This window comes from Aplysia californica, unplaced genomic scaffold (assembly GCF_000002075.1).
Source record: "Aplysia californica isolate F4 #8 unplaced genomic scaffold, AplCal3.0 scaffold00079, whole genome shotgun sequence".
NCBI classification, from domain to species: domain Eukaryota; kingdom Metazoa; phylum Mollusca; class Gastropoda; order Aplysiida; family Aplysiidae; genus Aplysia; species Aplysia californica.
The window spans coordinates 1,683,737-1,706,096 of NW_004797349.1; the positions used below are offsets into that span (position 1 = coordinate 1,683,737).

Here is a 22,360-nt window from a genome sequence, read left to right on the forward strand (position 1 = left end):
GACGAGTTAATTAATTGTTTTGTGAAAAAAAAAGAAAAACACGTGAAAAAACCCAAAGAATCTAAAATTATGCCTATGCAAATGTTGCAGAACTAGGCCTAGGCTACGCGAAAAAACGCGGCCGTACAATCGCATAATCATACGGGGACAGATACACTCACCTACCAATGCCAAACATGGACCACGAACAAGAAAAACATTAACCAACCACGCATCCCCCTGACCCGGCGGGTAAAAGTAAAGTAAAGTAATAATGTTGATAGTTAATGTTAGGCATTAATGCTACAGATCTTGGACTTCATATGAATAGATCTAATCTAGATCTAGATCTAGATAATCTAGAAAGATCAAGCTATCTGGATGGAGAATTATGTAGTCGTAGGTGGGGCCACTTACGCATTACAGCAGAATAAGAAAACAAAACTGTGTTCAAAGAAAAACAAAACAAGATAGCCCAGTTATTTACCGAAATAATAATGACAGATCTAGGTCCCTATTGTATTTTTTTTTTTTTATTATTCTGCCACGCTGTAGGCTAACATGTGTCGAGGGAAATAGGCTAGGCTAGGCATTGTAATCAATAGAAAAAGGCGAACAGGTCTAATAAATCGGAAATGACGTATTCGAGAGTACTTTTTTTGTGGACAAGATGGCAGAAAACGTGGCTAAAGGAGTCGAGAAGATGGACCTTTCTGATCAAAAAAAGGCATGACCGGTTCCTTTTTTAGTTAAATCATCTCTACAACACAATGTTTCCGTCAAGGATAAGTTTTCTTCATTTTGCAAAGAGGCTAGGCACGACATACTTGAGGGCGATGAGCATGGTTCGTAGTACTTCGTGACCGGTTTACTTGACAACTAATGTAGAAACTAGAATAGCCTCTATGAACTTGTGTGTCTCTATCCGCGTCGAATGCTTGTTCTGTAATTCAGACCTCGCCTTTTAAGACAAAAAATAATAGTATTACATGAAAAGAAAAGGTCAGCATTAGGCTACGTTCGGAGGGCTGAGGTAAAGTAGGCCTATGGGCAACTGGTTTTGATGTAGAGATCAGTGAGGGTGAGGCAATGGTCATCATGACTTAGAATGATGCAATAACTTGGATCATGGAGAAAGTGGTACTACCTGGTCAAAATTTAACTTTTTGGATTGGTTCTGTTCATTGTGTTTCCAATTTGAAGTGTTTTGTTTCAGTTATTTTGGTTGATTCTGGATCTTGAATTGTTTTCAAGTAGCCTATTTAATTGGTTTCACGCACTGTGTGTGCGGATTTTTCATTCAAATTCAGTCTCATTGAAATTTACGAGCTGTACAGTGTAGGCCGTATCTAGAAATCTAGATTTAGAATCTAGATCTAGATCTCGTATGGATTGGCAAGATCTTGCATCATTATCATAATCATATATAGGGCCTAGGCCTACGTAAAAAAACCAGTACAGGTGTTAAGAGATTGGAGACATACGGATTTCTCTGACGTCTCTTTCAGTAGGTTTTTTTAGTTTTATAGTTAGGCTAGGCTAATTTTAATGGGGGGTTTTTTTGATGATCAAATAAATCTGCAGAAAATATTACTACTATCACACCAGGCAATTTGTCTTGGGGTTGCTTTGGTGTTTCTCTTGAAAATATGATCAGATGGCTGGAAAGGCACTGTTGAGGACTGAATTCTGAAATGGAAAAAAAAATTGCCTTCATTTTCAACACTTGATTTGTTTTTCTTTTATAGCTGAAAAAAGATTGAATAAATTTGTAAATGTGGCATTCAGAGCAGGGATGCTGTTGAATTTTTATCTAAGATTAATGAAAGGCAAGGGGATGATCGAGAATTTTATGCTGTTTTGAATTAAAAAGTAAAATAAAATGAATGTCCTATAGTGCCTGTGCTTTTAAGTTTGCGTGAAAAAAATGTTCAGCTCTTTGTTCTGTGACTGTTTTAATTAAGACTCGACTCGATCTACATCGGGAAATGGTGTACTAAATTAACACTATTATGTTTATTACAGAAAGCTGGAGATAAAGGCAAGAAACAAGGAGGAGGAGAAAAAAAAGCCATGGAGGTAGGCTTTTTTTCGATTCTGTAACTTTTTTTCTGTGCATGTGTAAAAGTTTGACAGATGTGAATCGTGAACATAAAAAATTGTCAAGTTATTATTGGTGGAACTTAACTGAACCTCATGATGAAAATCTTGAACTCTTTTCTTTCCTTTATAAAAATTTATTTGTTAAAATGTAGGCTATTTAATGATTTCAGAACCTTAGGCTGGCTGTAATTTTGTGTGCAATTAATTACAGACGTGTTGTGTATTATATATTTTTTTTTAAAAGATTGAATTTGCAAAGTGGATGGTTCGCGGGTGCTGTGGTGTGGTTTGCTCCTTCTTTTCTATAAAAAAATCTATCTTCTGTATCTCCCCTCCTTCTTTTTTTGTGTTTGCTACTCTCTTGTAACACCTCCAATCTTCGGCACTTATATGACCTTTTTGTGTTGCAATTGCCGTAAAACTCTTACTAAAACAAAAAGAGTGAATTTGCAGAAATGCTTCTGGAACAGTTAAAATTGGAACGATCGCACTGCCAGCAGGGCTGATGGTGTTTGCAAGTAAAGTTGGTTTATTTGTCACAAACTAGCAACGTTGATTGTGTAGTTATTTTGTACTGGACTTTTTTGTCCATGAATATTGAAGCCTAGGGAAAGGATTGATCATAGTCTCAGTTTCAGTTAAATTAAAGTGAGTTTTTGTTGGTGAAAAAGAATGTGTTGCTTAGAAACATTCAAGTGTGGCGGCTTACTCTGTCTGACCCATTAACATTGTGTAAATAGTGATGGCACAAGGTCCTGTGCAGGGAGGACGGAGGAGAGGCAGGCAGAAGAAGAGATGGGAGGATAACATCCGAGAATGGACAGCCATGGAGCTGCGTGACACACTGAGGAAAGCAGAGAGCCGAGGGGAGTGGAGGAGATTTTTTGTCATCTGTGGGAGGCGACCCAATGGATGACAGATCTGTGGGCGCAGAAAAGAAAAAATATTTAAAAATAATGATGTCCAAAAGGCATCATAAGGCTAATACTTCTTTACCATTTCTTAACAGAAATAGGAATGGGTTTTCTTCTTTGTAAAAGGAAAGGCCTTCAAAAGCATTTTTAGTAATTTTTACATTTTGTGACTGTGATCTTTTCATTTCTAAGCTTAATATAATATGTATATATTTTTGACTATAAGTTTTACAGAAGCTGCATTCTCGACTGGTTTTAAAAGTTATTCTATAACATTGTAAAATAACTGTAATGTTCTGTGCTGTGACTTTGAATGTACATATTTATACCTTCTACAAACCATAGGAAGGACATGGTCCACTTTTCTCCTGGTATAAATAAGAGGCTTTTTCTTTATTGTTTTCCTTGGCTACTCCAGTTTCTTCTTGCCTGATTTTTCCGGACCTTATATGACTACTTGTTATTCAGTGGTTCCCTATTAATTCAAACTGTCTTGTACTCTCTAGCTGAAGCCGCCACCAGATTATATTGAGCATCGTCAAAAATTATGGGACAAGCTAAAGAAAGAGAGAGATGACTGGATAGCTGCTCAAGAAAAGGTCCCGATCAAAGTCACTTTACCAGATGGTGCTGTAAAGGAGGGAAATGCCTTTCAAACTACTCCTTATGAAGTTGCTGCAGCAATTAGGTAAAGCAGATCTGATATATATTCACAAGGATGTAGTTCTGAAGTGGCACGATACTCTATAGTTTTATTAAAAATAGTCAATATTGTCCCTACCTTGCCTTCAGAATCATAAACCTTACATCATATTCGATTTGGTTTGTCTTTATATCTTATTAAATTTGATAGAGGTGTAGCAAAAATGTTTCTATGACTATGTAAAGTACTGTTTTGAGCACTCATGGTGTGCAATTCAGTATTAGTTTTACTCCTCTATTAATGGTTCTTTTTAGATGATGTTGGACTGACATCAAACTTAGGCGTATCTACCTGATAGAATTTTAAAATGAGAGCGTTAGTATTTCAGCTATTAATGCCAGTATTAGCTATTCAAGGAACATGTTCTCCAGAAACACAGATTAGTCCAAACTTTTTGTTTCTTGTTGTGAAATGACTTTGTATGTCTTTTTTTTTTATTGTTTTAGGCGTCATAATATGTTCTTATTTTCAGTCCACTGAGTTTAAACAATTATTTTTCAAGATGCCTCTGTAGTTCCTATCTTTCTAGTGTACTTACCTTAAGTAGTCAGGTTTCTCGAAGATCCAGCAAAGTAGAATGATTGAATTGTGCATTGCTGTATGTGTATCATTGAACATAAATACAATGAGCACGTTTGCATGTTGATACTGAATCTTTGTATTTTGATGTACTTGTATATCAACCCAAGGTTTTCCTTATTGATTAATGAAGTTTATGTTATCTTTTATTATATTTTACCGCAGCAAATGGTTTAGTCTTTGAGAAGTGAAACTGCAAGTTAGTCATGTGTGTTCTATAAAATAACAGTGGAAAAATATATTTTGTCTCAAAATATTGTCATCACAGCCAAGGCCTTGCTGATAGCACTGTGGTTGCCAAAGTGAATGGAGAATTGTGGGACTTGGACCGACCGTTTGAAAAAGACTCTTCTCTTCAACTGTTGAAGTTTGACGATCCAGAAGGTAAAAAACCCCAAACCCTTAGACTTTAAATTCGTATATTTTGTCAAGTCCTGTGAAAGATGCAGATGATTTAATTGGTAGTTGTCTTTTTACTGTAAATTGGAGACAGGAAGTAAGTTTAAGAATGTTTGAACCCTTTCTTTGTTAGCAGTGACTCGATACAGGTCACTCGGATGTTGTTTATGGATATCTGCTCAATTGAAGTCCTTAAGACAGAGGTGTTTTTATTGAGGAATACAGAAGTGGAATTACTTAATTACATATAAACTCTTACTTCACCATCGTAAACAGTTGCAACTTTAAGACTTTGTATGACTTACAGTTTTATTTTTGCAATATGCTTTTTCCAGTCACTTTGAAGATGTTAGTATTAATGCTTTATTCTCTCAGGCATTTGATTCGACATCTCTCTATCCTCCTTATCTTTCTTTCTTCTTCTGTTTGTATGTTAAACGTTGTGTGGAGAAGACAAATTAAATTACTTTGTGTGGAGGAATATTATTAGATGTCCCCTTCTGTCTTCTGGGAAGTTGTATCCCTCTCAACCCAAGTTGACCCTGACAGACAGGGTTGATGCAGCCTATTTCGTAAATGACGTGAATTGTTTCGTTGGAAATGTAACGCACGTACAGTTATAATTGCATACTATTCTTTTGTGTGTTTGTCAGGTCAGTATGTGTTCTGGCACTCCAGCGCTCACATGCTGGGAGAGGCAATGGAACGACAGTGTGGAGGACATCTGTGCTACGGGCCTCCTGTCGATGGGGGATTCTACTATGATATGTGGAGTCCTGAGTGAGTTTTTTTGGTTTAGCTGAGAGTCATTACTTTGTTAGCTCTATTTTTTGTTGCTGTAGTCATGCAGTGATTTCAGGGAAGAGAGTAAGTTTAAGAACACTGAAAAAACCCCCAACCCAGCTCAATATGAAAATTAAGTTTTTTCTCCTTATTGAAAATAGATCAATATCGCTATAGATATATAGCATATAAAAATATTTAATGAGAAGTAAATTACATGTGAATTGAGAGGCGAAATTTGTAGATTGGGTGTGCAAAAGGTGATAAATGTCTGTTCAGCACAATCTGTTTGTGTAGTATAAAGTATAGAAATGAGGCTCTCGCCGATGTTTTCTTTGCTCTAGGGGCTCGAAGACTGTTTTTTTAAAGCTAGTTAAGTAATGCTTGTTAGGGAAATGATATAACCATTGCTTTGTAAAGGAATAAGACTTATGTCAATTTGTTATTTTAATGTCACTTTGCAGACCAGTGTCCAGCAGTCAGTTACCAGTTTTGGAGTCTTTGGTGAAGACTATTTCCAAAGAGAAGCAGCCATTTGAGAGATTGGAGATGAGAAAAGAAGACCTGCTGAAGATGTTTGAGGTGTTTATATTCTTCGTTAAATTTGTTTAACGTATGACTGGGTCGGAAGAAGATCTTTAATTTTGTGTGTGGAATACATGAGAGAGAGGTCGAAAGTTTTTTGTTGTGGATTTTAAAAAAATATTTTTTTTGCAAGATTGTTAGCTGTAATTAAAGATAGGTTTTGGACGGATGCACTGTTAGTCTGATCTGAAAAGTTTATTTTCTTTTTCTGAACCGTTGACACCTTGGAAGTGTGTCTTTGAAAACATCAGTAGTAAGACAAGATAACATTCTTTTCTTAGCATTGATTCACATAAATGTCATCGTCATTATGCCATTTTGGCCTAAACTTTGAGACATTTCTGTTATCAGAGTGCTGTGAGACCTTGGAAGATGAGGTGAATTCATTTGTTTGTTTACCCAGTAATTTCTGCCCCTTTCTCTTGTTGACACCCGTGCCTCGGACTGTTTTTATTCCTTTAATCACTATTTGTGTAACCTTAAATGATGAAAGATGTTTCCAAACCTGAACGTCCTCCTCTTGCTATGCAGTCTTTTTCTTTGAAAAAACGTTTCCACCAACTCTGATCCATTTGCCCTGCCTCCAGTCCCAGGTGTTAGAGCTTGTTTGTGCCATGACCTTATATATATGGGTTAGGTAGACAGATGGTTTTACTGATTCACAGGATCATGTCATCTTTGTTTCTTTTGATCACCATTATAGAAAGAACAAATGTTCAAATTTTTCATGTTCAGATTAAATTTTTGCTTGCTTTAGATACAAACAATATATAGACATCATCAGTGGTAGATATTTCTGATGCAAGAACTCAAATTGTCATGAGCATCTGTTAGGTGGTTGGAATGAAGAAAGTGCTCTTCAATGCTCCTTCTGTATGTGTTAAAGACTGCTTTTCCCCTTTTCAGAGAATAATAAAAGAAAATTAGAATGCAGTGAAGGAGAGATTTATGTGAAGTACAGCAATTTTTTTCTTATTTGTACTTTGTGTTGTATAAGGAACTTTGGTACACATGTTTATTTTGCTGGTGTTTTAATGTCTCCAGTACAACGAATTCAAGCAAAGGATCATCAAAAACAAAGTGCAAACCCCAACCACCACTGTGTACAAGTGAGTATAGACTAAGTTAGTGTTTGTACATGGCAGTTCGTTTCCTCTTGTATTATTTTTTAAGGATTTAAGGAAAGTATTTTGCAATCCACTTTACGATACAGCACATGGCTGTTCTTCTTTTATGTTCATTCATCCCACATTGATCAAGATGCAAAAGTTATAAAACTGTTTTTACTCATATAACATTTTTCTCCCACACAACATGGATTCATTTTTTTTCGTATTTGGGCACTTCTTCCTTTGACCATTCCTCTATGAGGATCTCCACATTCAACGTGACATCATAGAGGTGTATGTTCAGTGGTGCTTAAGAAACAAGCAGAGAGACATACATGATTGTCTTTCCCATTTTACAGCAAGGGCTGCTGGTGTTGATTTTAAAAAAGTTATGACCATTTTCACCTTATTGTTTAGACCGCTCATATCATTTGGTCTGGTAATGCTGTCAAGAATAGGGTGTCATTTTTCCTTGTGTGTCCTCAGGTGCGGTCCATTGATAGATCTCTGTCGAGGGCCTCATGTGCGTCACACTGGGAAAGTCAAAGCTCTAGCTGTCACCAAAGTGAGTGGTCACTTAAAAATATGAGGCTATAGGAATACCTGCTAGAATCATGGCTTGGTTAATGTGGTTTAAAAGATTGTAAGAGGAAGGACTTTTTTTTACGGCCCTTGGAACCACTCTTCAGTTTGAAGTTGCCATGGAGACTGAATGTTGGGGCAAAAGTAGAAATTGTGTTTTGCAGCCTTAATTTTATACCAATAATTCTAAGATTTTTAAAAAGGGCAAAAGTAGAAATTGTGTTTTGTAGCCTTAATTTTATACCAATAATTCTACTAAGATTTTTAAAAAATAGACTGTCTGAAAAGTTGGGTTTAAAAAAAATTTCTTTAAAGTTGATATGAAGAATGTGAAGTTTGAAATCATTTTAGAGAATGCTGTTGGTTTTTCAGTGGATCTTATATTTTAAAATAATCCTTTGAATTTCTTACCAGAATTCTTCTACCTACTGGGAGGGTAACTCAGAGGCTGAGACGCTGCAGAGAGTCTATGGAATCTCCTTTCCAGATCCCAAACAGTTGAAAGAATGGAAGCACTTGCAAGAGGAGGCTGCGAAAAGAGATCATCGCAAAATTGGAAGGGTGAGCGTTTTGTGCTCTCCCCTTATGTACAGTTATCTATTTGTTTAGACTATTAATGACAATAGAAAGAAGTGCATATTTAAGTATTTAAGTCGTAGCCATTTGCATAAGAAGGTGTGAAGTTAACACGGAAAAAGACATTAAACTAAATATCTGCTAATGTGCCCACTTTTTTTTTTTCCATCATGGTCAGGGAAAACAAAGTAAAGGAGTTTTTATTTTTTAAACTCGTCTTATCTTAGTTAATTTTGAGCATAGTCCACTGAACTTGTCAAACTTTCAGCAAACTTAATTTTGTACATTGTTCACAGATTGTGTCATACTTATGGCTGAAATAATCCTTCTTCAAAATAGCAATTAAATTGACTACTTCGTATTCCAACAGGAACAAGAACTGTTCTTCTTCCATGAGCTCAGTCCAGGCAGTTGTTTCTTCTTGCCAAAAGGAGCCCACATATACAACACTTTGGTCAGTTACATCAGGGTAAGTTTTCCAAGACCTAAACTTTATGTGCTTTCTAAAAATTTGTGTTTCTCTTTGATTAAGAAAAATAAACGACTTAATTCCTTCAGGAACTGCAGCCTTTATATGATTTCAAAGGCATGGAAATGGAAAATTATTTGTACTTATTGAGGTGGTCATAATAGTTTGAATGATGGTTGTACTTTCTTTATATTACTAAAAATAGTCTCTGAGCATGGCAGAATGCCTGTTTTATGAGACACTGCGCTTTGAGACGTTTTAGAAGCAATTGGTTTGATTTGGAATTAAAAAGGGTGTTCAAATCAATAATTCAGTTCTGTCTGAAGTAAATGGTCTTCTGGGTATACATTCTAACATAGTTTTTCTAAGAGAATTTCCTGAACTAGAACATGGTTATTCTCTTCTTCCTTTGTTGACTGTCTTGGTATTTTTTTTCAGGAGCATTACTGGGAGAGAGGTTTCTCGGAGGTTGTTTCTCCAAACATCTACAACAGCAAGTTGTGGGAAACGTCTGGACATTGGCAACATTATTCTGTAAGTCACACACTCAAGGCCAATTCATTGTGTTTATCTACTTTCTCTTCATTTACATGCTGTCAGTAGGAGATACTGAAAACTTTTTTTGTTTTGAGAGCTGGAGACATATTTTAGACAAATGGTGCGCAGCTGGCGAGAAGTAGAGAAGATTGCCAAAAACAGAGTCAGGTGGAGAGCCCTTCTTGGCGGCCTATACCCAATAGCAGGGTGAAAGAGGCAGATGATGATGATGAAGACGACTTGTTTTGTTTGGTTTATTACGTGTTTTTTTTATAAGCAAGGAAATGGGGAGACCTTATTTATTTTGATTATGAGTTATGGTCAACGGAGAGATGGCAGGACCATGTTTCTCCTCGTCCCCCTGCTGATGTGCACACAATGATGTTGGCCTGTCGCTTAGTCTATAAGAATTAATTCTTTCGACTGGTCCTGAAAATTTGCTTTCAAGGTTTATTCTGTAAGTTGCCTCTTTTTCCTTGATTTTGCTTTGAGTTTTTGTTAATTGAATGTTTCTCAGGAAAAGTTGAAATTGTTCTATCAGGTCTGCTAGGGTAATGATATAGACTGTTAAGTGTGTAGAGCTTGCTAAATAGTGGGAATTTGTGCTATACAGGTGCTATTTACCTTAACTATGAGAGTCAGTATTGGTTTTTATTAATACCCAGAAATGTTACTGTCTGCAAGTCGATTCTTTGCAGTGCTGACATATCTAGATATATTACAGGGTTGCCAGTTTTTCGGCTAAAGCCGGAAGTCGGGCCTTTTAAAATCCTCCAGCTTTTGCGGCTTTTCCGGCCGAGATCGGCAGAGTCCGGAACATTTTTCCTGCCTTGTCGGCAAATTGTAACCTGACACCGGCTAGACATGAAGGAAGACCAGAACGGGTAGTTGAACTCTTGTGCATTTCCGGTTGAGACTGGGCATTATTCGTTTTTAAAAACAACCGAATAAATGGGTATCTAGTATTTAAAAAATCAGAATAAACAAAAGAGAACGAGTGAGAAACTAGGTACCTAATATTGAAAGAGGGAGGGGTGCAAACTGGCTGGCACCTCCTCCTACAGGAGAAAGTAATTTCTTTACAGCAAGACCTTCCCCCATCCATTACACCCATCAATATGTAGTTATTGTTGAGTTCTATTTTTTTAATATTTAGGTTTTTCTAATAGGCCTAGGCATATTTATTAAATATTTTAATATCTGGTTTTTTTTATAATGAAATGCTGCGCATAGAATTTTATACCGAAAAATGTTCAGGCGTTTTTGTCAGAGCCTGCCGGCAACCCTGATATTAAGCAAGATCTTACTATTGTGAAGGTAGTTGGCTGTTCTACAGGGCAGTTGGTATCTGTTGCATTTTTCTGAAAGTTTGTGAGAATTGTCTTGAGAGGAAATGTATACTTTTAATAGCATAGGTAGATTTTACGTTTTTGTTATTGTTACATTCATTTCAGGACCTGATTTTCTACACATATTTCTGTACTGTATTGTTAAAATTTGTCAAAAGGGTTATATCCCTGTGACTGTGCATATGTCAAATAAGGATATGTTGAAGGTTTAAAGGTTTTCAAACTTGTCATTTTCCTCAGGAAAACATGTTCTCTTTTGATTGTGAGAAAGAAACGTTTGCTTTGAAGCCTATGAACTGCCCAGGACATTGGTAAGTTTTGTAATTAGAGGCCTTGTTTTATAAATAATTAAGTCACCCTCTCCCCCATAGGTGTCTTAGCATGCCATGTTGGTATGATGAAGACAGTTAGGTTTTCAGTTCTCGTACAGATCGATATTCCTTTCCATTTATGGTTTTTGGGAATGTGAAACTCAGGTTAGATGGAAGAGAAGGTTTTGTTTTTCGATTTTGAGCATATCGTCTTTCCTGTATTTCTATAAGAAGTTCTTGAAAAAGAGTCTGTGATGAAGCCAGCGAGGACGAGATATTAGAATTTTTTCAGCTTATATTATGAATGAATATAAGGTCACATGGTAGTGTTTGTCTCTTGGATACATATATGTGGCCAGATGAAATGATCATTGTGAAACTTTCAAAAGTGTGTTACAAGTAGGATTCTGTTGTTCACTTTGATTTCTCTCATACATTACCATTGTGTTTTTATTGTGTTGTCTTATAATCTGTTTTAGTTATACAGCACTTAAATGCTCATCATACATTAAATGTGTTTGCCTAATTTTTGCAAATTCAAAGTCAAACTTTTAATGGATGAAACTGGAAAGCGAAGGTTGATATTTTATTTATTAATTATTTTTTTTTTTTATCTTTCTTCAGTCTTATGTTTGATCATGGGGTTCGATCGTGGCGAGAACTTCCCCTTCGGATGGCAGACTTTGGTGTACTCCACCGTAATGAACTGTCCGGTGCTTTGTCGGGTCTGACCAGAGTGAGGCGATTCCAGCAGGATGATGCCCACATCTTCTGTCGTAAAGATCAGGTAAAGAGTTTCTTTTGTGACGATAGGATATTCGAATGCTAGTCTTTTTTTTTTCCTTTTAAAATTTTTTAGCTCTGAAAGATATTTCTCTTTATGTTGTGAAGTGATTTTTTACGTGTTTAGAATTTTACTGATGGGTTTGATTTTTGTTTTTTATTTTACTGTAATGTAAGAAACTGATTCGAGTAGATTGGTGAAGTTCCCAATTGGTGTTTTTCTTATATGAAAAAAATAATGCCTACTATTTCCATTTTTAAAAAAAATGAAAAATTACTCTCTCATAGCTTTTAAGGGGAGGTGGCTAATGAAAATGCCAAAACTCAGTTCCAACCATTTTGTAGCCACTTTGTATGCATCAATGGATACATACACTTTTAAAAAGAGGTTTTGTGAAATAAAAAATTCATTTTTTATTTTTTTGTTCTTGTGGCGGCAAAAAATGGCGCTGATTCAGCAAAATTTCTTTACGTTTTATAAACAGTGTTTCTACAAAACCAATAAAGATAGAAGCTTCATACTTGGTATATATGTTATATATTGCTTGCTTCTCCTCTTTACAGAATCAGATTTCAAATATCTATCATACATTTTCCAAATTTTACCCTCACTTTGACCAATGTTCAGAATTCCATATTAGGCGATGCTGAATCGCAAAAATGCCAAATAACTCAAAACAGAATCAATATTCAGGAAAAGTGCTCTTGTAAGGAGGAGGGCACTTATCTTGGGAATAATGTGTGAAAATTTCAATGAAATCTGCCTGTTAGTTATTGAGATACACTTTCTATAAAGTTACCAGTTAGCCGAAAATGCAATTTCGAGAAAAACGCAAAGTTTTCAAAACATTGTGCAATCACAAACATCTCGGTTTTCACTAAAATCCAACATTATTCGGCAACATACATCACGTTTACACAGCACAGGCTATTTAAAAAGCTTTTTTGACAAGTTTTTACATCAATTCCATGCCCCCCCCCCCCCCCCCCCCCAACTGTCCTCTCACAATTGAATCTCCGCCCCAAGAACGTAAACTCTCATTTGTCTTTCAGTTTCTGTTCTTAAATGGGAGAAGAAGCTAAAATATCTATGTAAGGTAATAGGACATTCTAGGGCTTGTGTGAAAATTTCAACCAACTCTGACTGTAACTTTCTGAGGTCTAATCAAAATAGTGCAGCAGATTTGGCAGAAAAGTTATTCCGAGAAAAACGCGAATAAAAATTTTGCATGCTGACATGCCCGTCTAAATATATATGTTAATGTTGCCATACTGAATTGTTTAGGTAAATTGAGTTTGTTGTTAGTCTTTTCCACATTAAGAAATCTTTAAATGATTTGGCAGATGACTGCCTTTCTTAGAATTAGAAGAGTCGAGACTTTGTCGAGCCAAAAAAAAAAAAAGCTGCTACCTCCCCTTCATTTTCTTCCCATGTGTTTTGGTTTTGCAATGGTGGAATCTAAGACTATGCAACCAAGAAAGGCACACTGTAAACTGGCACTACATGATACTATCTAGATCTACATCTGTATATTTTCTCAATTTGTTTTATCCTATCTATATATTTCTGCAGTCGCTTCTTTCAATCTTGCTTGAAGGGGTTAACTGGCTTTGGGAACACTGGTCTCCGATTTTAAAAAACCCCATTAATAATAAAGTAAAAAAATTGTTTTAAATAACACTAGGCCTTAGAGATTTCTATTGCTATAGCTACGCTAAACAGACTTGTTCACTGCGAACAACCGAAGAGGCTAGGGAAGCCATCAAAACAAATGTATCCTAGATCTAGATCTAGATTCCTATAACTTTGTCGATCGAGCGCAACGTAGATCTGTAGATCTATACTTTGAATACCCCAGCCACATAATCATGGAAAGTACTGAAGGCTATTATGTATTTTACTTATAATCTCAACAGTTTAAATCCTGGATTAGCTCACTCAAAACGACAAAGACTAAGAAGACATCGAATCGAATCACGATCAGATAGACAGACGAGAGAAGACGAATAAGAAGGAGCATGTGTTCGGTAGGCCTTGTCGGGCCGAAATACTACACAGAATTGCAAATGGAGATGATAACAATAATTATTCAGCCTGTAAACAAGATTTATTAGCGTTGAAATCGGCAACACGATAGAAAACTCTTTGAAATGCAGCGAAAACGTTCACGTTCTGTCTTGCGGCACGCAGTGTAAACAATGGCCCGCGAGGGGAATCCCCTTCGTTGCTACCGGCTCGGCGAATGAAAATTCACGGTCCGGTCACGTGACGGAAGTGGCCAACCGGTATTTGGTACGGGGTCTTCAAACATACCTAAATGGGTCCCCAGAGTAGTTCCGTACGAAAACGAAAGTGTAATAATCGAATAGCTCTTATCACGGCCTTTCCAACGATACCAAACTTGATTACCTTGCAGCCACGGAAAGTGTTGTTGTCAAGGGGTAAAGTTTAACATTTCTTTACGTTTTGTTTGCATTTTTTTGCCCCCCCTACCGCTTTCAAATACATTTTTATATATATTAGAGGTCTCCTTAGGTTTTGGGACCTTCACAAACGGATTCTTGACATATTTTTCTGTAAGAATATCCAAATACTCGAAGTTCCATTTTTTTTTTAGCAAATACCCGATTTTCTAGGGGATCGAGACCCGCGGATCTCCTGAACTATTCCTCTCAATTTTGTTGACATTTAAAGAATTATTCTTATGGATAAATTTGTGTTGTTGCTTTGAAGTGATGCTTGGTTTACTGGTAGAATATAGCATGTTATGTGATCCCAAGAAGGAAAGCCGGTCTTACTTTTATCGTAATTATTAAAAAAAATAAAAATTGAATGGGTTCATTTTTTACTTTCGAGTTATTCACAAATAGTGTATAAGTTAGTAACAGTACTTTATTAGTTAGTTCAAATAACTTTTTATAGTTTACCGTCGATGGTTTGAATATGTTTGGCTTCACAACCTAATCCAAACCATGATTAAGTTATGGGTTTTTGTGTCTCTTTTCCCTGTGAACAGACAGCACTTTCGATTTCATGTCTGCGTCCAGTGCATGGTTTTTGGGAGCCTTGAGAACATCTCATATTTCTGGAGTTACAGAAATGCCCTGTTGCATATTCGAATATCGATAACCCACTCTGTGACTCAACAAAGGGAAAGCACACCCTATTATTATAGTGTACCAGTTATTTCTCCCCTGACAAGTATGTTCCCAGTGCTGTTTCTAATGGGTTTTTATTTTGTAAATTTACCTCAAATTTTTATTGTACAGATCAAGGAGGAGATCCAAGGCTCCCTGGACTTCTTGCAAAGTGTGTACTCCACTTTCGGCTTCACCTTTTCTCTCAACTTGTCTACTCGCCCAGAGAAATTTCTTGGAGATAAGGCTGTTTGGGATGAAGCAGAGAAGGTAAGATCAATGAAAATTACATTTGAATTGAAATGCAGTCATATTAACATTTTTCTGAGGCAAATCAGGGAAAGTCATTTTCATTCTTTTATAGTTTCCCCTTGCTTTTCTGTTGGAGGATATTGTGTAATGAACGATTTGAGGAAAATATTTGTTTAAAATCTTGCAAAGTATACTTTATCTCAAAATTTAAGATTGTTTGTAAGATTTGCTTTATTCATTGCCTATGTCAGCACCGTAGGCAGATCACAGCAGGTAAGATTTAGTATTTGCTGAATAGCGTGAAGTCTGCAAATTGAAGGACTTGGTCTGAATTAGAAGTTTTCGAAAAGGTGTGTACAAGTTATGGCTGTAGAAATGTAGCACTATTAAATACCAAAAATCTTCAGACCTCTCTTTTTTTTTCACCAGCAACTGGAAGAGAGCTTGAATGCCTTTGGCAACAAGTGGGCTTTGAATCCTGGCGATGGTGCCTTTTATGGACCAAAGGTATTGTATTTTTCCTTGTTCATTTCTAAGTTTTTGCTACGAGATCAAGTTGGTTGTTGACATAATAAAGAACCTGTTTTGTTTTAAGGGTTGTTTTTTTTTCTTTTAGAGGGGGGGGGGGGATTGGTATGTGTGTGGAAGAGACAAGAGACATAAGTTGATTTCAGTGTTTGATAAGGCATAAGGAACAGAAAATTAAACTATAAAGAAATCATTTCCCCCTTGTACTAAACTCTGTCTAGTTTAGTTTTTAATTCTTGATGAGGGAATGAATTTTAATTGGACACATCGGTCGACTCACAAACTTACTTTATTTCCTCTGACATACAGTTATACTACCACATCCAAATATATGATAAATGAGTTCTGTTCATTGTTTGAAGAGATATGTTGCATGCCAAGAGTGTTTGTTGTACTTGACGTCAAAGACCTTTTCGTGTCGCTGCATTTGTGTGCAGAATGTGGCAAGTTAGTGGTCACTTAGCTGCAATCTGTCTGCCCTTTCTGCATACTTTTGTTTTACTGTTGTCCTTTCCTTTCATGGCTTAGAATGGCTGCCAGCAAGCTGACCAATCATAAAGTACAACCCAGTACCTTTGTTTCTACTATCTACACAAATTTGTGTGTTTGTGGGGGGGGGGGGCGCCTTGTATGGAGGAAATGGGCACTGATTGTTTGTGGATACTGAAATTACAAGAGATGCATATGATTTTTCAGATTGATATTACCATCTGTGATGCGCTGAAGAGGAGCCATCAGTGTGCTACCATTCAACTGGATTTTCAGCTGCCGGAGAGGTTTAACCTCACCTACATGAAGTAAGTGCTTTTGTTTGTGTGTAAATTAAATACACATTCATATTTTTCTTTTTGTGATGGACTTTTTTAAAACCATTTTTGTTCTCTGTTACTTTGAAAAGGGATCAGTATTACTTCATTACCAAAGAGCAAGGAGGTTCTTCTGTGTTAGAAGAGGTCATAGGTTTGAATACTGTACTTAAATAGTTTTCTAATGGTGGTTACTTGAATTCTTTTTAGTATCCCCATAGGAATCTTTGCTGCTAAAGTAGTTGTGAAGATATGAAAGAAAGTAAATGATTTAGTACAGATTTGTTTGTGTTAGTAGACATAGTATATTGCTTTCGAAGCCATCAGGGAAATGTTTGATCACTAACAAGACTTTTATTTTTTCCTCTGTAGTGAAAAGCAAGAGAAAGAGAGACCTGTGATCATTCATCGAGCTGTGCTGGGCTCTGTGGAGAGGATGATGGCCATCTTGTGTGAGAATTATGGTGGGAAATGGTAAGTTCTGCCTCTTTGATATCTACCCACTTATTGCTGTCAGTTTGTATCTCTCTTTCCCAGCTGTGCTGTGTTGATGTGTTTCTCCTTTAGACTGCTGTGTTGATGTGTTTCTCCTTTAGACTGCTGTGTTGATGTGTTTCTCCTTTAGACTGCGTTCTTGCGATGACAGTATTCTAACATGTCTGCTTTGCCTGTCTGTGCTCTTCTTTTTCTTTTCGATCGCATCACGCTTGAAGTCCGGTATCTTATCATATACTGGGATGTCCTGCTCAGTTCATCTGAGGGCCTCTATAAATCTTCTCTTGCAGTGTCAATGGGCCTGTCTATGCTATTCAATAGATTCTAATATATTATTGTCATTTTGCAATGCTCTTGGTTACTTTGTCCTCAAAATGAATGTTTTCTATTTAAGATTAGGGTATTGAAAGAAGTATAGTGGTTTTGATGGAGTACACATCCAGTGAATAATAATTGGCAAAATGTGATGAAAGTCTAAGTAATTAGTCTGGCCTCTTGTCAGTGAGGTTAACTCTTGTGGAATAGCACCACACTGTTGAACTGTCAATGGCAAAGAATTTCAACACCGAGAAAACCGTGTTCTCCTTCAGTACATCTGTTACCCCAAGCATATCACACTGCTTTTCAAAGGATGATAACATGGCAGGCTGCCATGCATCCCCCTTCCAGTCCTCACCCCTCATACTGCTGTTTTTTCTTTATCATAAAAACCTTCGTCCTCCATAGATAGTAAACATTACATTCAATAACAAAGTACTGGTTTGAGTAAGAAAAGATAATCAACAACTTAATTTCCATTTAGTCCTGGAAAAGAGCGAGATAGACAGTAACAGCAAAGGAAGAAGGACTTACCAGTGGCACCCTTTTACCGTCTAGGGAAACACTGGATCGTTTTATTGGTGTTGTGCACACAGGGGAACACAGAAAAAAATGATCAATTTTAACTGTTGAGCGTGTCTGTCTCAATGGTAACACCGTATTGTATTCCGTCTGTTCTTCCACAGGCCATTCTGGCTGTCCCCTCGGCAGTCTATTGTGATCACTGTTGCTCCAGCTTTTGATGAATACGCTCAAGAGGTAAGTAGTCCTAATTTTGTGAAATCCTTTATACATGTTCGATGCCTAGTCCTGATTATTTTTTCTTCCAAATAATGTATGTCAAGTATGGTGTTTTGTTTGTGTGTTTGTTTTAAAAAAAATAATTTATGTGTGTATTTTTTAATTTAAAAAAAAACCTGCTATCCATGGGAAAGTTTAAATATCTAAGTTATGAATCAATGCAACTGTCATGCTGTTGTTAAAGTGTGAAAGAGTTATGCCTGTTTCTGGACTTAAAATTTCTCCTATGAATTGCTTTGTAAATATTTCAATGTTAAATTCAATATCTTTTTTCTTGTTTTGCAGGTGATGGCAAAGATTCACGATGCTGGCTTTTTGTGTGAACATGATTTGGACCAGGGCACCACTATGAATAAGAAGATCAGAAACGCTCAACTGGCACAGTACAACTTTATTTTGGGTAAATACTTCTATATTGATTCTCTGCTTAATGATTACAGTTGTACTGCCTTTGTAGTGTAATATGGTGAAAATAAAAAACGATTAAATGAAAATGCTAATAGACGTATAGCTTTTGATTATGACACTTGTGGAAAAGGTAATGAATAGTAAAGTAAATATTACTGAATTTCGATGAATGGAGAAACTAAACTAAAGAGCTTTTACAAGAGAAATAGTGCATCCCAATTTCATTTAACAAGTGAGTATGGCTCCTTTCATTCTTGGTCTTATTGGAATATTTCCCACATAGCCATGCAGCATGGCAAAGGATTAGGTGCTCTGCCCAAGAAATGATCTGCTTTGCCCATTATTGCTTCGAGGGATTTAAATATCTTCATTCTTACTTTTAGTTAGGAATTTGACATATTTATTACTCTACCCCCAGCTGGGATGGGGGAGATTGAACAAAGGATTTGTGATATTTACTTTAGTGTGTTTATATTTCCTTTTTTTTTTCCCTTATTGCCTTCCTTTCCTTTAGTCTTTCAACCACACCAAGCATTCAGTCTTTGAAAAGATCAATCTGTCTAGTCAGCCTTGACACTCTTCATTATAAGGCAAAGTATTTTTAAGAAAAATATTTTAAATGATTTTGCGATTCTTGTTTTGTGGCAGTGAAATGTTTTGTTTTGTTCTCATTGTCTTAAGTGGTGGGTGAGAAGGAAGTTGCGAACAAGACTGCCAACGTGCGCACCCGAGACAACAAGATCCACGGAGAGCACAGCATTGATCACGTCATTGACCGCTTCAAGAGCTTCGGCAAGACGAGACAGCAGGATGCTGAGGAGGCTTTCTAAGACTTCTACCAGGAGAATTGTTGTTCAAATTTTTATTTTTATTTGTCTATGTTCATGAATGAAATCTGTTACATACATAGGTTTATATGGTGTTCTCATCAGGACTTCAATGTGATTTCATACCTGTCTGTATTATCTGTCTCGTACTTATTCCATTTTGGTTACACTTTATCCGTAGTGTATGAACGAGTTACCGCAGCTACTGTTGGGTTAAATGTATTGTGAGATGTTTTCCTCTGAAATTTTTTTGACATAGATTGGAAGCCAGTAATTTGGGACTAACATGGATTTCTGTAATGTTCCAAGCAATTTTAAGTGAAATGGTTTTCAGAGTAGGGAAATTGTTTCTCTAACTGATTGTTCTGTAAACATTTCACGTCTTTAAAATGTCCCATGATAATTTCATCCCTCTCTCTCATCTATAGTTCTTTTTCTTGAAATCACCACTGAAACTGACCCCCAAACACAGTTCGTACCTCTTGATCACTTTTATATATAGTTGTACGGTTTGTAGAATTGATGCAGAATGAACTTCTGAGATTTTTGTTGTCCAGTAAAGAATGTTCTTTAGCGATACTTAAAAACTTGTTGATTTTATTAAACACTCTTCTTAACAAGGATATCATGTGGGATGAAAATTTCATCTATGGTTTCATTTCATGTTTTGTTACGTGAATGTGTAAATTAAGTGGTTATGTTCCTGTGGTTGAGGTAGGAATTTATCCTGTGCTGCCTTACATAAAGGGTACTGGAAAGGATGGCTCTCAAAGCGTCACTTCTGATGTATTCATTCAGTTGCACTATGTTAATTGGCTGTTCGTCATTTTCCTCTGGTCAGGAAGGCAACCAGCATTTCATAAGTCCCTCCACTATTTGTTGTGAGAATGTGGCTGTCGACTCCTTTTCAAAACTAATAAATGCCTGGAGCAGGATACACGTGACTTTTTTTTGTATTTGTGAATTGTAGTTTAAGTTTAAATACCTACTTGTAGCTAGCCAAATAGTAACTGTTCTTATGTGAAGTCTTACTATAGATAGTCCAGCGAGGGAATATAACATTGCTCCATTTTTCTTAAAGCAAAAGAAGAAAAGTAGTATGCATTTCCAATCTGGGGAATGCGACTTTTCTGTCACATTTTCTTTTCCTTTTTTTTTGAGCTATTAAAAATTTTCCCAAACTCCAAGTAGTTTAAATGCTGCATAGTAATTTGTTTTTGTAGGGATGGTAAGAATTAATGCTTGTCACTTATTTCACTCAACTATTATAAGTCCTGAACATTACTGTCAAGTCAGTCTTCAAAACAGTTGTAAATATTATGCTTTTCTACGGTGTCACATGCTGTGTATCGTACCAAGCATCTTGAATTTTGCTTTCTTGCACTTTTATTAGTGTTGTAGTATTTATTTATTTATATGACTGCCCACATGGACATAATATATGCCTTATGTATTTGTTGACCATTTCAAGCTTGTCAACGGCTCCCGGTATATATTCATTTCAGTTATGATTTATCAACAGAAAACAAACATTGAGCATTCCTCATCCAGAACGGGGGGGGGGGGGGGGGGGAATTACCGAGGATTCGGATACGGATGGACAGGGTTTATAAATATGACCACCACAATTTGACCACAAGAGACTGAGTTTCCTTGAATTGTTTTGCGAATTCACTTCTCTTACTTCTTGTGTAGTGTGGTGGCCAGATGTTGCAGCGATAGATAAATAACAAAAAAAGTATGGAAGAAAACGTTGTCTTGATTTGTATGTCTTCTGTAGTAAAACCTTCCTACTAAGTAGAATAAACACTTTCATGTTCGGAAATAAGTCGCAGAGAAATTGGGTCCTGTGAAAGTTGAAATATGGGAAATTGTCTCAGGAGAAGTCAATAAAGAGATCTTGGTGATTTCACATAACTTCACTAGTGAAATGGCTTTTCCTGACCATAGGACAAAAATAGACAATTATGAAGTCATCATCAATTGCAAACATTACCTATTGATATTGCATGTTAAGAACAGTATGGCTTACTATCCATAGCTTTGGAATCCTTTTTGAATATTTGCATCCCCTTTGTATACTGCAGCAGGCTGGGAATGATGAATTTACTTGTTCAGCAAAAATGTATAGATAACACTTTGTTTTTCTGTATAAACTGCTTTTTTTTCCATTAAAATGGTCATTCAGCTTGTATCGTATTTCATGCCTTTTGCTTTTCACCCACACTTTACCTCTTTGTCAAATTAAAAATCGTGATAAAAGTCTCTTATGTCCCTGCCAGCAGGGTGTGGCGCAGGCATTAAGACAAAAAAGTTTAAACTGAATATTAGCATGGAGTCTATGAAGAGCACAGTGGAACTCAGATTCAAGGAGATAAGATAAATTCCCAGGGTTTTTTTCTTCTTTAAAATCAATTTAAAAAATAATTCGGATTCAACGAGCACTTAAATCAGCGAGCTCGGATTCAGCAAAGTCGCTTCCTGGTTGAACAGCCCCGGCAGACGTGGCTTCGCTCGTTTTTCTCTCAGAACGAGCTTTATCCATTCCCGGAAACCATCATTGCACCTGCGTTGTGAACCATTGGCATTATTCACTCAGCCGATTGCATGCGACCAATCAGCTGCCTTTTTTCATACCAACACATGTGTCTACTCTGGCGTGTGTTGGGGTCGGAGGGGCGGCCGGCACACGTGTGGCTGCGTGTGCGTAAGGGGGGGGGAGCTAGCGGTCCTTGCGTTGAACGTCGCAGATAAAAAACGCGTCACACTCATAGTCTTATTTCTCCCTCGGCAACTGATCATTATTGCAATGATGAGCTAGTCTTGACGTAGGCCTACGTAAGGAATTGTGCACTGGTCTATGGAATCAAAAGTTGCCGTATGCTAGGCTCTACACAGCAACACAACTTTTTGGTAAACAATTGAGATGACATAGGCGTGGGCATTTGAACGAATCTGTCTTTTTTTTACACAGCTCATAATATGCAGGCACTACTTGTGACTTCTCAGATCTCTTTATACATTAC

The 22,360-nt window shown here is 36.7% G+C and overlaps 1 protein-coding gene across 3 annotated transcripts; it reads left to right on the forward strand.

Moving 5' to 3' along the window:
- Positions 1 to 604: 604 nt before the first annotated feature.
- On the forward strand, positions 605 to 21,526 carry LOC101856251 (threonine--tRNA ligase 1, cytoplasmic). Of its 3 annotated transcripts, none has more exons than XM_005094319.3 (20): positions 605 to 706; positions 2,005 to 2,058; positions 3,503 to 3,684; positions 4,547 to 4,662; positions 5,331 to 5,457; positions 5,925 to 6,042; positions 7,090 to 7,154; positions 7,641 to 7,719; positions 8,151 to 8,297; positions 8,683 to 8,781; positions 9,220 to 9,315; positions 10,908 to 10,978; positions 11,603 to 11,765; positions 15,032 to 15,169; positions 15,581 to 15,658; positions 16,376 to 16,476; positions 16,858 to 16,959; positions 17,985 to 18,057; positions 18,385 to 18,499; positions 19,189 to 21,526. In XM_005094319.3, the coding sequence occupies exons 1-20, from the start codon at positions 650 to 652 to the stop codon at positions 19,335 to 19,337; spliced, it is 2,130 nt and encodes a 709-aa protein (XP_005094376.1). In that variant the 5' UTR covers positions 605 to 649; the 3' UTR covers positions 19,338 to 21,526. The 3 variants fall into 3 exon arrangements, with proteins under 3 accessions (XP_005094376.1, XP_005094375.1, XP_012935706.1); XM_005094318.2 differs by having other exon boundaries at positions 623 to 824; XM_013080252.2 differs by lacking the exon at positions 605 to 706 and adding an exon at positions 1,468 to 1,486.
- The last annotated feature ends 834 nt before the right edge of the window (positions 21,527 to 22,360 follow it).

What these genes read in the sequence shown, in the direction of transcription:
- LOC101856251 (XM_005094318.2), top strand. Translation starts at nt 750, where the DNA reads ATGTTTCCGTCAAGGATAAGTTTTCTTCATTTTGCAAAGAGGCTAGGC. An exon ending in GAAGTTTGACGATCCAGAAG is followed by an intron (nt 4,663 to 5,330) that starts GTAAAAAACCCC and finishes TGTGTTTGTCAG; the next exon opens with GTCAGTATGTGTTCTGGCAC. An exon ending in AAGCTCTAGCTGTCACCAAA is followed by an intron (nt 7,720 to 8,150) that starts GTGAGTGGTCAC and finishes ATTTCTTACCAG; the next exon opens with AATTCTTCTACCTACTGGGA.